Consider the following 17,079-nt stretch of genomic DNA (forward strand, 5'->3'; position numbering starts at 1 on the left):
TGTCCCTCCTGAAGATTCCTTTCATTCCCTGAGCTGTAAATAGGAGGAAGGAGATTAAATTTATTCTAGGAAAAAATTTACCGAGGTCTATTAAACTGTGGAATTACTTTCCCAAATGAAGTGGTGGTAGCTCCATTGCTTGACATTTAAAATTATATTCTCCAGGACTTTGTTGTCCAATCTACTATAGACTAGAGAACGATGCTGAACTATTCCAAAGTTAGAGAATGTGAGCTAATCTGCCTTTTCCATCTCAAACCTTTATAATATCCAATCACTGTTAGTAAAGTTAATTCAATGGTTTTGCTTTAAACAATAACTAAAAGCGGGGGAAGCCGGGGGGAGGGACTAGCAAAGTGAGACCTGAAAGAGGGGGAGTCCACTCAAGTAGATCATGTGGGAGGGAATTAATAATGGTTTTCAGCTCACTTTGACCAACATGTTGGTATATCAGCACTGTTTTCCCTATCCGTGTACTTTATTCAAATATACATCCAACTGAAATACAGATAGTTTCACAGTAACTGGACCTGTAACTGCCCCTGTAGTACATTCCAGGAGCACCCAATCAGGTCTCAGGACTCCAGCCATTACCTATCTTTGGGAAGGGACCTTTGTCCCACTTTCTTTTGACAAGGTTTTAAGGCTGCACAGCTCCCTGCCTTACACTGTGGTATATCTCCTGCAAGCCAGTGTGCCTAACGGCCAGGGCCCATGCATTGCTCTGTCTCTGGGGGCTGGGAACAATGTATTAGAAACAGGTTCCAGTTTCTAATGCTTTTTTAATGAATATGCTTGCTTAGAGATAACAAAGCATTACAGAAAAAACATGAGAAAGTTCCCATACACATGCTAAAAGCTTACTAGAGTCACTCAGTGTTATGGGGCCCTAGTAGGCCAAAATCTTTCCAACCCTTCTGGAAGGATTGGGGGCTTCCCTTGGACAGAAGGTCCATTTGCTAGATTAGCAAGAAGGCCCTGAATCAGTTTAAACCTAGCCTTTTTATACCAAATGCTCTTTCTGTGTCTGTTGGTCTCTGAAAACCCACTATCTGCAAGCCTCCTTAGGGGGTGGTATTTCTCTGATGGTGTTTGCAACATGAGTGAGACATGCTGATCACTAACCCACTCTGCTTAGCACCTTTCAGAGCTGTGATAACCCTGCTTCTTGGAGTTGTACACAGTTCCTGGCCCACAGTGATACATAAACAACTCATAACCTTAATAAAATATGGTCCCCAAAGATATTGAATGGGATTGCAATATTGATGCACAGACAGCCCATCATTCCTCCTGCATTAAAGTCAAGGTTAAAATCTCACTATATAGACACACACAAACTAAAACTCTTTGTACAAAATTTATGGGCTCAATTGACTCTTTAAAATGCTACCCTATACTGGATATGTACAAACATGGACTGTCCAAATAGGGGCTCCAACAGACATGCCTTAGCCATGATTCCTGGTGGGGTGCTGCTCATACAGTATGCTTTTAGACAGTGTGTGTGAGTGTGCCTATCTGATTCCAGCTATGTGTGGCTGCTGGGGTGTGGGACAGGGGTGAGGACAGAGAGCTAACTCCTATCACTTGTGGGATGGCTAATACTCAGCCAGTAGCTCTTGTGCCAGAGAGCCCAAGACAAGGGTTTTCAAATGGGGGGTCAGGACCCCTTAGGGGATTGTGAGGTTATTGTATGGGGGGGTCACTCCAAACCCTGCTTTGCCTCCAGCATTTATAATGGTGTTTGTGTTTTTAATTTATAAGGGGAGTTGCACTCAGACGCTTGTTGTGTGAAAGGGGTCACCAGTACAATAGTTTGAGAACCATACTTCTTGTGTGGCTGCTGTTCTGTGATGCATAGGTTGGGAGAAGATTGCATACCCAGGCAGAGAATCATAGAATATCAGGGTTGGATGGGACCTCAGGAGGTCATCTAGTCCAACCCCCTGCTCAAAACAGGACTAATCCCCAGGCAGATTTTTAGCCCAGATCCCTTAGTGGCCCCTTCAAGGATTGAGCTCACAACTCTGGGTTTAGCAGGCTAATGCTCAAACCACTGAGCTATCCCTCCCCCCTTTTTTCCTCTTAACTATTGTTTACTCCAATCTTCCTCTTAAATTATTTTTCATGCACAGGCCATTTTAGACATTTCTCCCTCTAGCTGCATTGAAATGCAAGTATATACTGTAGTCTTTATATGTTGGCTCCAGCCAAATTAACCAGTTGCTTTCAATAAATACAAATTTAACAAAAGGATTCTGCACTCTGTCAGGCAGTGGAATCCAAGGCATATTGAGAACAATAAAATCAATGAGAAATTGTCTACATTAGTAAATCAAATTTGCTAGGAGACAATAATATGTATTCCATTGTTTCACTATCCTCAGTAATACTGTTTTAAAAAATTATGCAGTGTAATATAAATGTATACAGCTCATTCCATTGGAAAATAAATTCCGCTTTCCGCTGATATACTAATATCAGCAACTTGTGTGGGGGTATCTAGTTAGTGTGAAGACAGACTAAATGGCAAGATATGTTCCTGATTTGGAAACCACTAATAAACAAAGCAATGGGAGTGGGGGGGAGTGTTAAAATAACAGAACACTTTGTTAATATATCAATTTCTGGAATGTAGTGGTCTCAGTAAAATAGCTGCTAGAAACAGAACTTAGTTTAGGTTTGCCCTGGCTCCCATACCTTACAATAAAAATGTGGATAGTTTTCACAGAGGCTTCAGCGACTGGAGTGGCAGCAAGGAATGTGGGTGGAGTGAGGTGTCAGATCCTGAATTCTAATTCTGGCTCCACTACTGACTTGCTGTGGGCTTTGGTTTCCCTATCTGTAAAATGGGATTAATGACACTATTCACCCTCTTCGTAACTTAGGTGTTTGAGAGGAATAGTTAAAATACTTTACAAAATATTAACAAGAAAATCACTATGTAAAGGCTAGTTCTGTGTCTGTCTACTGTTAAACATTCAGCAGTCGCTTCTCTGTTTCTTATTCCACAAGTCTGCTATTATTTGTGGAGTAGCAGCAACTTGTTCTTCTCTTAATTTTCTACGAAGGGGATTTTGTCCGAGTGAAAAATGCAAGATTGGACCATAGCATTTGGATCAGAAGCATTTATGTATAGTTTGGTGTGCGTGGCATTTGGGAAACAAAATGGCCAGTCCCTGCCCTAGGAGCTTGCAGGTAAATTAGGCATAAAGCAAGGGATGATGACACAGGAGGACTGGGGAAGAGTATGGGTTTGCATAAGATCGTGAGATGTGCTTGTTTAAGTACCTTGGTGGTTTCTCTTTTATACTAAAATATGGGGTAGTGTCTGGAATGAGAGCCCAGGTGGAGATCAGTGATGGAAGCAGGGTTCAAGTCTAGGGTTGGTTTATTTTTATTGTTAGAGCTAGAATCACGCTTTTTTTCTTATGATTACAACAGTGACATTGCACTAGTGCTAAAAAGCATTCTTAAAGTACAATAGTAGAAGCTTATTTGTTTTAGCAAGTTGAGCTAAAGCATATTCTTATAATCTATTTACACAAGATGGTGTCCTTTCTAAGTGAAGGGTGACTGCAGCTCCTGGAAAAGTACTGAATCCTTTTATATTCTGGTAGCATCCACAATGTAGTAGGCATTGTCCGCACACACAGGAACTCCCTGCCTTGATCTTTGGCTGCAGGTTTGCAATCAGATGCATGCATCCCATGGACCCTGGGAACTCTGCAGACCCACTGACTTCAGTGAGGCTTTACCTGGCTATAAGGGTCCTTCTGTATGGATTGAGGTGCAGGACTGAGGCCTGAGCCAACAAGCAATATACGAGGGGGAACCAATCAAAATATGTGCAAATTTTATATGGATTGTAATAACTGGTCAATGTGTGTGAGGTTGCTCCTCCCTGCCCCTAACCCACAGCAATGCTAGTCTGACACAGCTCCGACCTTGAGCTCCTGGCTCTGTAGCTCCAGTTGTGGAGACTCTCCCTTTCAGCTTTTGGTAGGGTAGTTGTCACACTCTCTTTAATTTTTTTTTTTACATGTTTATTAGGCCTTGGAGTTTAGACTATGGGTTGGAAGGCTGTATATGAAATCATCCACCTGTGATATGCTCACCCCCCTTCCAGGATTTTGAGTCCTTCAGCAACATGACGCTTTTACCCCCTAGGAAATAAAGTGGAGAGTTGGATCTTGCTCAGGTGCCTGAATGCGTTGGAACTGCAGGTCTCTGCTGGGGTGAAGGAACTCATTGGCCCTATTTCAAGCTCCCAGGAGTCAATTCTTTCTTTCTTTCTTCTCTCCCTCCCCAGGCTGGGCTCTCCTTTTACACTGGCACTAACCCATTTCTCTGTAGAATTCTAGCCTCAGTTTCACGTAGTCTGTGGGCTCAGAGGACAATCATTAATTTTAAATGTGCACAGATACCTTCCCCCACCTGCCATCTTCGGTGGGGAATGTTAAGCGTGTCTTAATCAGCATTTCCCCGGAGTTTATTTCCCATTCTTCTCTAGTCCCTCAGGAGGCTGCAGAGCGGCAGCGTGTACTTTGTCCACGAGTCTGTAGAAATAGATCACAGCTTTCTGTCTAATCAGATGTGGTCATCAATTATCTCCCCACCTTTCATGTTTCCTTGCACAGAGGAGTAAAAGCCCTTGCTGTGAGAAGAGCTTTGTAATTCCTGCTGCATCGAACTGTCAGCGGCAGGACCATTAAAACAAAATAAAAAAAACCCAGAAGCCAACTATTCTTTGCAGCCAGTAGTGCCTGAGTAAAATGAATAGCAGAACCTGGGCTGGGGGAGGTATAGATTCCAACCTTCCCTTTTCTTTGGGATCAGTCGGGGAAAGAATGGAGCTAGCTCCTCTGGGCGAGCTGTGCACCTGGCTCCCCCGGAAAGGCTACCTGCCAGCTACCCGAACCTGGTAGGGCGATAGGATCGTTTTATTGGCAGGGAACCAAAAGGTGGCGGTCTCCAGGAGCGCCCCTGTGGGGGCAGGACAGGTCAGAGTGACAGAAATTCACCTACACAAGTGGGGTGAGCTCCGTGACCAGTCCCTGTCCCTTAGCTCTAGCGCGTTGGCCGGGCATAGCCTAGATCCCTTTGCACCTCATCTGCCAAGGGAGTAAAAACTGGAATAATCAGCCTGACTCTCAGTCTCCCTGCCTTAGTTTCTTGCCCCCGGTTACCTCTCCTCCCAGTACGATGAGTTCTGGGAGAAATTAACAAGCAAGTTGGCTCCCAGCCTGTTCCGGGGAATCGAGTCCTTGAGAACAAAAGGGGTGGGGGGGGTGTAGCTTTCTCGTTGAGGTTTATTATTATTGGGTGGAAGAGGGTGGCGGCGGGAGCAGACAAAATTCGGAGCCCCCTCCCTCCCCGGAGCCCAGCCTGTGTGTTTGGGAGGGAGGCAGGCAGTCGTGGCACGTCCGTGTGAGATGTAGAAAGGAGTGGGGGGAGGAAGGTGGAGAAGACGGAGCAGTAGCCAGAGCATGTTCTCGATGCAACAGTTCCCTGCCCTGCCTCCGGAAGAAGAGCGTTACCGCCAGGTCCTCTCCACTGACCGGGTAAGGCAAGCGCAGCTCCCCGGTCACCCTACGCAGCTACCGCGTGGGTCCTTTCCCTTGGCACCAGAGGTGGCCACAGGGTCCTGGCGTGCCCGTGGCTTGGGCCGTAGCCCATCGGTCCCCGACGGAGTCGTCTCCACCTCCCGGCTGAGTAAGTAAGCCCCAGAGTGGCTGCCAGCCGCGGGGACCGCGCCCAGAGGCGCGCAAGATGCGCTGCAGAAGGGGGCGAGGACACCGCTCTGCTAGCGTAGTGGTTTGGGCAGCGCCCAGCGCTCTCCTAGCTGAGTCGCCCGCAGCCTGGGGCAAGGGACAACAGGGTAGGAATCCACGTGGTTCCAGTTACAGGAACCCACGCTCCCAAGGAAACCAGCTCACTCCGATTTAGCTTTGCAGAAACGATCCCTTTAAAGGCGCCATAATTCCTTCGGGCGCAGAAACCGGAGTGTCTTGTTCGGGACCGGTGTGTGTGTTCGAGAAACGCTCTGGGGAAAGGAGGAACGTCTTGAGCAGGTCCAGCCTGGTGGCCGAGCCAAGCCGCTCCTGCCCTCTGCCTTTCCACCGCCCGCGTTATATTGTGTTAAGGGGCAATGAACGTTAAGTTATTTAGACGCTCGAGAAAGTTCAGCCCGTCTCCGCGGAGACACCACAATGGCACAACAACATACAGCGGTGAATAACGGGCAAGGAGAAATGGCCCCGCTGCCCTTTAATGTAACCAGGGAACGTTTCGTTTCCTTTCATTGTCAAGGGAGGCCGGTGTGTAATCTACAAATGCCGCCAGTGGTTCTGTCCCCAGCCTCGCTTAGCAATCGAAACGAATGTGTTCCAATAGCCGTGCCCTTTCGGGCTGAAATCAAATACCACCGCATCTAAATTGCCACACACAGGACTGATTCCCTGCAGATAGGCGAGGGCCGAACCCACAAGTTTAGCAGAAGTCCAGGGTAAGACTTGTCGTACAAATGATAAATCCGCAGTCACTTTCCTGTTCCCAGCCCCGCCGCCTTCTGTTAGCCATATGGGCTCAAGGAGAACAGCAAAGGGGAGTCATTTGTTTTTAATCGGATCCATTTGTGGCAAATGACTGGCGAGAGCTGAGAAAAGTTATGCAGAGAACAGCAGGCAACACGTTCGCTCAGCGTGCCTGGCCATGTGTGCGCGGAGCAAGTGCTCTCCTAGGGCGTCTGCATTCCGAGTTCTCCCCAGTGAGTCTCAGTGTGATTATTGCCCTTCCTCAAGGACTAAGCAGGGGAGAGGCAGGACGAGGCAGCAGTAAGGTCAGGGGTAGAGCGACACTTGTACTTTTCTTCCTGGCTGTCGTGCGGAGCTCATCTCTTGCGGGCTCACAGAAGACACAAGAGTGGAATATAAGGCGAAATCGGGCAGTTAATCGCACTCAGGGGGACAGCGCAGTTGCGATGAACAAATGGGAAGATGTGCAGTGTCCGGGGATTCCCACTCCGCTAGGCACATTGGGAGTGCTGGGGCCATGCCTACGCTAGGAAAAAGTGAGACAACGGGACAGCAATCATGTGTTAACTAACACGTTGTAAAATCCTACTGTAGACAGAGCAAAATCTTAGTGGTAACGCGATGTCGCTCGCCCAGGTGCACCCTGGACTCCAGACTAGGGGAGCAGGCGTATCTCGGAGCTCCTGCACCTGCCCTAGACTCGGGGTACTCTCGGGTAAGGCGCGGGGAAGGAAGGGTCGGCAAGTCAGGGGCTGCTGGGCAGATTAAGGGGAAGTTGTGAATATAAATGTTTGAGCTGCCTAGAGAGCAGCAAGGGAAATGTATAAAGGATTCCCGATTTAGCACAAAGCTAAGATGTAATATAGCGCCACTGGGGCATTAGCTTTTACAGTGTGCGTGTTATGTACAGAGCCTTTCTCCCCTGGGTGTTACAATGTCCTGCTCTAAGGAGAGGACCGGAATTCCCAACGAATAAATGAGTCCTGCTGGGGGGGACGACAATCTTTCAGAATTCACTTCTGGCTGAGTAGCTAATGGCTTCTTACACAACGTCTAGGAAGGTACCGCAAAACACCGACTTTACATTTTGGCACTGTACAGCAATAGCGTTCAGTACACTTTAAAAACATTTTATACACTGCATACGATATAACACGATAAACAATGAACATGACCCATTGTTTGAAACGTTTGTAAATATTGACGTATATTATGTTGTTCCCATTCTCCACTTGATTTAAAATCCAGGTCCTTTAGTCACATTGGGCTGTATAAGTAGGAGCATTTTCAGCAGATCTAGGGAAGTAATTATTCCCCTCTCTTCAACACTGGTGAGGCCACACCTGGATTATTGCATCCCTTTTTGGTCCCCCCCACTACAGAAGAGGTATGGACAAATTAGAGAGAGTCCAGTGGAGGGCAAAGAAAATATTAAGGTGCTGGGGCACATGATTTAGGAAGAGAGGCTGAGGGAACTGGGATTATTTAGTCTGCAGAAGAGAAGAGTGAGGGGGGATTTGATAGCAGCCTTCAACTACCTGAAGGAGGGTTTCAAAGGGGATGGAGCTAGGCTGCTGTCAGTGGTGGCAGATGACAGAACAAGAAGCAATGGTCTCAAGTTGTAGTGCGGGAGGTCTATGTTGGATATTAGGAAACACTGTTTCACCAGGAGGGTGGTGAAGCACTGTGCTGGGTTACCTAGGGAGGTGGTGGAATCTCCATCCTTAGAGATTTTCATAGCCCAGCTTGACAAAGTCTTGGCTGGGATGATTGAGTTGGTGTTGGTCCTGCTTTGAGCAGGGGGTTGAACTCCCAGATCTCTTCCAACCCTAATATTCTATGAGTCTATGATCTCAGGGCAAAGCAGTCTAGATTCCAAAGCCAGAAGAGACCACTGTGATCATCTAGTCCAGTGGTTCTTAATCAGGAGTACACATACCCCAGGGGTATGCAGAGATCTTCCAGAGGGTACCATCAACCATCTAGATAATTGCCTAGTTTTACAACAGGCTACACAGAAAGCTCTAGCAAAGTCAGCACAAACTAAAATTTCATACAATGTCTTGTTTATACTGCTCTATATGCTATACCGGAGTGGCTAAACTGCAGCTCATGAGCAATGTGCGGTTCTTTTACAGTTAAAATGCAGCTTCTGGAGCTCACCATCCCCTTGTTTCTCTGCCTAATAGACTGGCAGGGAGGGGAGCCTGGGGCTTCTGGCCTCTGGCAGGGCTCAGGGTGTCAGCCTGGCGGACGTGCCTGCTGGGGCCCTGAGCCTTCGCAGGTGCCTCCTACGGAGCAGAAGCCTCAAGCCACACTACCCTGCTGCAGAGCAGAAGTCGCAAGCCCCAGCAGGTTAGCCCCACAGGGCTGACGCCTGAGCCCCAGCAGGCATGCCCAACACTCAAGATTATGAAAATTATTGTATGCGGCTCAGAGGGTCAATACGTTTGGCCACCCCTGTACTATACACTGAAATGTAAGTACAATATTTATATTTCAGTTGATTTATTTTATAATTATATGGTAAAAATGAGAAAGTAAACAATTTTTCAGTAATAGTGTGTTGAGACACTTTTTGCATTTTTATGTCCGATTTTGTAAGCAAGTAGTTTTTAAGTGAGGTGAAACTTGGGGATATGTAAGACAAATCAGACTTCTGAAAGGGGTACAATAGTCTGGAAAGGTTGAGAACCAGTGATTTAGTCTGACCTTCTGTATAACACAGGCCATAGAATTTCCCCAAAATAATTCCCAGAGCAGATCTTTTAGAAAAAGCATCCAGTCTCGATTTAAAAATTGCCAGTGATGGAGAATCCACCAGGATCTGTGGTAAGTTATTCCAGTGGTTAATTACTCTCACTGATAAACATGTGTGCAGTTATTTCCACTTTGAATTTGTCTAGCTACATCTTCCAGCCATTGGATTGTGTTATACCTTTCTCTGCTAGACTGAAGAGCCCATTATTAAATATCTGTTTCCCACATAGGTACTTATAGACTGAAATCAAGTCATCTCTTAACCTTCTCTTTCTTAAGCTATATAAATTGAAGTCCTGCATGTTTTCCTTTCTTTTCTTTTAAAAATTATTCATTTATTTGGGAAGTTTTAACAAGTTTACAAATCCTTGCCATACAAATATCAGAATCAAAACAAACATTACAACAGTAGCTTTTGTTTAGAGACATTATGCAGGAATACATCATTAGATCTTTCTTTTTAACAGGGTGTTACCATATTACAGAGTGAGCATAATTACTACACCTATAATATGTAATTTCTAGTGATTTTATTAAGTGACATTTCAATATAAATATATTTAACAGACCAGGCACATCTATCAAATATTAATATTAAAAAATTGGACAGGTGTGCAGAGGCTTTTTTGCAGGTGAGTATACTTTGTGTTAGTAATGAATAAAAGGTCTAAATATAAATATCTAAATATCTATCTGTCCTCCATTTTGGTGGGTACATAATTGGTGTGTTAATTTTTCCATAAGCAAAACTTCCCATAACATTGATCTATTCCTCTGTGGTTGGACTATTTTTTTTTCCAGAGAGAGGCTACCAATAGTCAGGCAGCAAAGAATCCTGTGGCACCTTATAGACTAACAGACGGTTTGGAGCATGAGCTTTCGTGGCTGAATACCCACTTCGTCAGATGCATGTAGTGATCCTCGAAAGCTCATGGTCCAAAACGTCTGTTAGTCTATAAGATGCCACAGGATTCTTTGCTGCTTTTACAGATCCAGACTAACACGGCTACCCCTCTGATAATAGTCAGGCAGCTACTGGCATATGAGACATTAATTCTTCATTTCCTCTTGAGTGACCATTTCCTCTAGGAAGCCCCAGAAGGATTACCAAGGGATCATTTGGTAATAAATATCCAACAATTTGTAAAATACTGTTATGGATTGCATCCCAGTACTTTCTAATGTCCAGGCATATCCACCATATATGCATAAAATCTCTTATTTCACAATTTCTCTGACTTTTATCCACATTCAATCTCTCTATATATTTTACCTGACTGATGTGATGTACCACTGAAACAATATCTTAAAGAAATTTTCTTTTATTATGCTACAGACTGTGGTTGCTGGTCCTCTTTTCCAGGTCAAACCCTGTTTCTCTGGGGTAATTTTTCTATCCACATCACAGTGTCATTGGTAAGGGGAAAGAATTTATCTTATCTCTAGTTCTGTCCCAAACCCATAGATTAGCCTTTGCTAAAGGATGTATGTAAATGTCTGGAGAGCACCGATATTCTATTAATCCATGGTAGCCTAGCGATGTTCACACTGTTACAATTTTCTTGTTTAATAAAGATCCAGTATTTGACTGGGTTAGAGTGCCTACTGCTTTGAGCTGGCTGGCTTGATAGCACCACAGAATATTTGTAATAGCTAGTCTACCCTGTTCAATGGGTCTGTACAAAATATCTGCGCTCATGCTTGGTCTTTTCTTGTTCCATATAAATTCTAACAACATCCTCTGTACTTCTGCTAGGGTTTTATCTGAGATAATCACAGAAGAATTTTGAAACAAAAAAGATATCCTTGGCAGAATATTCCTTTTGATTGTGGCTATCTTTCCCAACCAAGAAATTGCATACTTTCCCAGCATTCAGATCTTGGTTCGTTTGATGAAGTAGTGGTTTGACATTTAAATCATAGAGCTCTTCTAGATTGTTTGAGATTTGAAATCCAAGGTATTGTAGTTGCTGCCTATTTGTACCCAAATGTTTTCTGGAGGAGTGACTTTTCAGAAACTGGCAAATGTATAGCTAGCATTTCAGGTTTGGCGTAATTTTCTTTAAAACCAGATGCTTTCCCAAACTCATGGATTTCTTTAGCAACTAATTTTAGGGAAATATTTGGTGTAAATAATATTATATCATCTGCATGTAACATTATTTTCTGATGTATTCCTGTAAGGTTTATTCCTGTGAAGGATTCACTGTTCCTTATCGTCTGTGCAAAAGGATTCATGGCCAGTGGGGAAAATAAAGAGGACAATGGATATACCTGCCTAGTCCCTCTGGTTTCAGAGTGGTAGCCATGTTAGTCTGTATCAGCAAAAAGAACGAGGAGTACTTGTGGCATCTTAGAGCCTAACAAATTTATCTGAGCATAAGCTTTCGTGAGCTACAGCCCACTGCATCGGATACATGCAGTGGAAGATACAGTAGGAAAATATACATACACAGAGAACATGAAAAAATGGGTGTTGCCATACCAACTGTAACGAGGTAATTAATTAAGGTGAGCTATTAGCAGCAGAAGAAAAAAAGTTTGTAGTGATAATCAGGATGGCCCATTTTCAACCGTTGACAAGAAGGCGTGAGTAGGGGGGAAAAATTAGCATGGGAAAACAGTTTTACTTTGTGTCATGACCCATCCACTCCTAGTCTTTATTCAAACCTAATTTAATGGTGTCTAGTTTGCAAATTAATTCCAATTCTGCAGTTTCTCATTGGCGTATGTTTTTGAAGTTTTTTTGTTGGAGTACTGCGACTTTGAGATCTGTAATTGAGTGACCAACAAGGTTGAAGTGTTTGCTGACTGGTTTTTGAATGTTATAATTCTTGACGTCTGATTTGTGTCCATTTATTCTTTTGTGTAGAGACTGTCCAGTTTGGCCAATGTACATTGCCAGCAATGCCCCTCTGCCATGAACAGGTCCACTCTATTCTATCAAAGGCTTTCTCTGCATCTAGTGATAAAATAATGAAAATAATCTTATTTTGATTTGGCATTATGGATGATTCCAAGTACTCTCCAAATATTGTCTGACATTTGTCTATTCTTAATTAATTCACTTAGATCTGGATTTATAAAAGCTGAGAGCAAAGACAAAGATCAGCTGGCTAGTATTTTTGCTAAAATGTTCATGTCATGATTTAAAAGTGATATGGGCCTATAGGAGCTGCATAAAGTAAGACCTTTTTCTATCTTTAGGGAAGACTACCACAGCAGTTTCTTTCATAGGTTGTGGAAGTTCCTCCAGAACTTATTCCTAAGAGAATAGTATTGAAGGTATCATTCAAAGGATACACACTAATACCTCCTTAAATATCTTGTAAAATTTAACTGGAAAACCATCAAGTCCTGGAATTTTACTACTTTTCATACTTGCTATTGTCTCTAGAATTTCTTCTTCTGTTGTTTATTTATCTAAAGTTCCTTTATTAATTTTGCTTATCTTTGGAATGCCTGCTACTTCCAGATATTTTTGAATAACTTCAGAGCTATGAGGTATAGAGATTTTTATAATAAGCAGCAAAAGTTGCACTTATTGCATCAGGGTGCGTAACTATCTTTTGCTGACTGTTTTTTATGAGTGAAATAATATGTTGCTTTAGAATCCCTTCAAGTTTTTGAGTGAATACCCTATCACTTTTATTTTTGTTTTCATAAAACTTCTGCTTTGTATACCCACGGGATTTTTCAGTGGCATCTCTCCTGCAACATATGCAACTTCCCTCTAATATTAGTTAATTGTTGGTATTTTTTTTTAATTTGTGTTTTTGTGAATATCTTGTAACTTTTAATCTCTTGTTCTAGTTCTATTCTTTCTTGAGCTCTTTCTTTTTTTCAATTGAGTGGCATTGCTTGTCAACTGGCTCCTAAATACTGCTTTACCTACCTCTCAGAAAAGATCTTTTTTTATACTGTCTGTATTATTTATTTGAAAGTTTCAAACAATGTCATCTTTAATTGCTGGAACCCAATGATTGTCGTGGAGAAGCAAACAGATCATTTTCCAAAAAAATTATCTTTGGAACCCAACCCAGTTATCCAATATTACTTCCACTGGTGCATGATCTGACCATATAATGTTGCCAATTTCCACAGATTTTTTCTACATCATTAAGGATTTAGATATTAACATTAGGTCTTGTGATGGGGCAGCCCTGCCGTGCACTAGCCCCAGCAGCATCAGACCAGTAGCTCTGACGGCAGAAGTCCTGCCCTGGCCGTACTGGGCATGCTCCAAGTGCTTTGGGAGTATAAAAGGAGGGAACTCAGCCCAGTCTGGGCAGGTGGCTGCAGGGGAAGGAGCTAACTGGGAAGCTTCTGTGGAGGACCAGTCACCACCCTTGAAGTTGCCGGAAACTGAAACTTCTCCTGGTTGGCATGAAGCCCTACCATGGGAGGATCCCGAGAAGGTGACGGACCTGGAGACCCGTGGAGAACCTAGGGACTCGTGGGAGACCCCAACTCTCACGCCGATAGGAAGTGACTCAGGGTAGTGTATGTGTGTGTGTGTGCTGGACTGGTACCTTGCCTCCGGTAAACCTCAGCGTGTTTTGGTAGGACACCCCTACTGAGCCAGTGGCAAGGTCCTACATCGCTGTTAGGGCTGCAGGCTGGGGCCAGTGAAGTGGGAGACTCTCTGGCCATTGGGCTGCGCTGACCTGCAGCCAGAGGTGATTCTACAGACTCTGGCCATTAGGCCGTACTGCCCTGCAACCAGTGGCGATTCTGCAGACTCTGGCCATTAGGCCATATTGCCCTGCAACCAGGAGTGTAAACCCTCACACGTGGTGGAGAATGTGGGTATCGATTCAGGCCTGTTGAAGGGTCCGGGAGAATGGAGTTGAACCACTGGAACCCCATCAACCTCCAAGATGGAGATGGAGATGGAGAAGCTCCTAAAGTGGATCCTAGAAAGGCAGCAAGAGCAGGTGGCCCAACAGCAGCAGCAGGTGCAGATGATGCAGCAGATGGCCAGCCAGCAGCAGCTGCTGATAACCCGGCATCAAGAGCAGCAGAAGAAGCTCCTCCAGGAACTGGTGGTCAAGCAGCAGGCACAACAAGAACGTCTGGTCCAGCAGATGGCAACTCTGTTACGCTTGGCGGGTGCCGAAACTGACATACCTGCTGGGGCTAGACCCAGGGAGAATTTGGGGGAGCTGCTGGTACGCCTCACTAAAAAGGGGCCAGAAGATGACCCGGAGGAGTTCCTAGTGACATTCGAATGGGTGGCGACTGCTGCCAGGTGGCCCCTGGAGCATTGGGCCACCTTATTGGCTGCCTATCTGATGGGACAGGGCCAGGCCACCTACCGTAGCCTCAACCCCCGGGAGGCCCTGGAGTACTCCTGGGTGAAGGTGGCCGTACCAGAACATACCGGCATTAGCCTGGAGACCTATCGCCAACACCTCCACAAAGAACAGTACCCCCTGGGGCTTGGCCCCGGGCAGTGTCCCAACGGATATGGGACCACTGTTGGAAGTGGTTGAACTTGGAAGGCTTGACCAGACCCCAGGTAGCGGAGATGGTGGCGCCAGAGCAGTTCACCCAGATCCTGCCCCCAGGAGGAAGGGCCTGGCTAAGCCGACATCGACTGGCAACCTTGTCCACGATGGTGGCCTTGATGGAGGACTACTTGTCCGCAGAGGGGGCTGAGATGCCACCCGGGCAGCAGGAAGTTCCGGCCGAAGGGGTGGGCCGGGAAAAGGAAATCCCCAGGGGGCAGGGGCTCGGGAGCCATCATCCAGCACCTGCCCTGCGACCCCAAAGCCCCCCAGCCCTGAGCCCAGCCACAGAACCACCGGGGTACCGACCCAAAGGGACCAGCTCCCACAAGAGAGAGGGAGCCCGCCGGGTGGAGGCCCTGGACCCGCCGAGACCCAAGAAGTGTGCTGGGAGTGCGGACAAGAAGGGCATTTCCAGCGGGATTGCCTGTTTATGGACTGCAGTTATGGACAAGCCTGGGTCGCCGGATGAAGGGCCCAGAAGACAGGACTGGGAAAACTCATGGTCTCTTTCTGGGTTGAGGGGATCCTCACGAACGCCCTCGTGGACTCGGGGTGCAGCCAGACCCTCATATGGGAGGGGCTGGTCCCAGACCTCAAACTCTGGCACCCAGATCCACTTATAGTGTCTACATGGGGACATCCGCCCCTACCCATTGGCATGGGTGAGGATAGAAGTATGCCACTGGGTGGGTGTGGCCCCCAGGTTAGCCTGCCCAGTAGTATTGGGATGAGACTGGCCAGGCTTCAGGGAGGTTCTCCAAATGTTCCAACCATGGTCTGACCCAGGAATGGATGGGACTAGGCCCCTGTAAGTGGGGCTGCTTGGATGCACACCATGCATTGACCCTGGAGAAGGTGCATCGGCACAGGGGGAGACCCTCGTGACACCCACCCCACCCCCCGTACGGCCCCTTTCAGTGGAGGACACACAAATGGAACTGGAGTGGGACGTGGACTCTGTCCAGGAACAGAGAGAGGACCCAATCTTAAGTAGAACCTGGGAACAGGCTGCCAGCCTCGGGCCCGACTCTGAAGCCCCCACAGGGTCCCTGCTTTGACATATGGCAGGCTCACCTATATCAGGTAGTGCAGGAACCGCAGACCTAGGAGACATTCTGTCAGCTATTGGTTCCCTGGAGGCTGCGACAAAGCCTCCTCGGACTAGTCCACGCTAATCCCTGGGCTGGGCACATGGGGTGGGAAAAGACCCTCCAGAGGATAGTTCGCCGGTTCTTCTGGTCTGGCATACACCAGGAGTTTCGGGACTACTGCGCATCTTGCCCAGAATGCCTGCTGGTGGGACTGAAAGGAGACTCAAAGAGCTTGGCTTGTTTAGCCTGGCCAAAAGAAGGCTCCGGGGGGATATGCTTGCTCTATATAAATATATCAGGGGGATTAACGTTAGGGAGGGAGAGGAATTATTTAAGTTTAGTACTAATGTAGGCACGAGGACGAATGGGTACAAACTGGATATTAGGAAGTTTAGACTTGAAATTAGACGAAGGTTTCTAACCATTAGGGGAGTGAAGTTCTGGAACAGCCTTCCGAGGGAAGTAGTGGGGGCAAAAGACTTATCTGGCTTTAAGATTAAGCTTGATAAGTATATGGAGGGGATGTTATGATGGGATAGTTTAATTTGGGCAATTGATCTTGGATTATCGGCAGATAAGTCTGCTCAATGGTCTGTGAGGGGATGTTGGATGGGATGGGAACTGAGTTACTGCAGAGAATTCTTTCTTGGGTGCTGGCTGGTGAGTCTTGCCCACATGCTCAGGGTTTAGCTGATCGCCATATTTGGGGTCGGGAAGGAATTTTCCTCCAGGGCGGATTGGCAGAGGCCCTGGAGGTTTTTCGCCTTCCTCTGCAGCGTGGGGCATGGGTCGCTTGCTGGTGGATTCTCTGCAGCTTGAGGTCTTCAAACCACAATTTTGAGGACTTCAATAACTCAGTCATGGGTTAGGGGTTGTTATAAAAGTGGATGGGTAGGGTTCTGTTGCCTGCCTTGTGCAGGAGGTCAGACTAGATGATCATATTGGTCCCTTCTGACCTATGAGTCTATGAGTCTATGCCAGTCGTCAGCATACCCTTTGAACGGATTGGGATGGACCTAGTCGCCCCCCTTGAAAGAAGTAAGATGGGGAACTGCTTCATCCTAGTGGTCGTGGATTATGCAACATTACCCTGAAGCTGTGCCCCTGCAGACGGTGCCAGCGATCGCTACCAAACTAGTGAAGATTTTTGCTAGGATCGGGATACCTGCGGAAATC

At 46.1% G+C, this 17,079-nt stretch overlaps 1 protein-coding gene across 1 annotated transcript in view; it reads left to right on the plus strand.

Annotated features, from left to right (window-relative positions):
• The first annotated feature begins 5,419 nt into the window (after positions 1 to 5,419).
• The window catches only part of CORIN (corin, serine peptidase), a 297,684-nt gene continuing 286,024 nt past the window's right edge, over positions 5,420 to 17,079 (plus strand). Inside the window, exon 1 of the mRNA XM_075066492.1 lies at positions 5,420 to 5,567. Coding sequence (XP_074922593.1) covers positions 5,493 to 5,567 — 75 coding nt within the window. The 5' untranslated portion in view covers positions 5,420 to 5,492. The remainder of the gene's footprint in view (positions 5,568 to 17,079) is intronic.

This window comes from Chelonoidis abingdonii, chromosome 5 (genome assembly GCF_003597395.2).
Source record: "Chelonoidis abingdonii isolate Lonesome George chromosome 5, CheloAbing_2.0, whole genome shotgun sequence".
Classification (NCBI taxonomy): domain Eukaryota; kingdom Metazoa; phylum Chordata; order Testudines; family Testudinidae; genus Chelonoidis; species Chelonoidis abingdonii.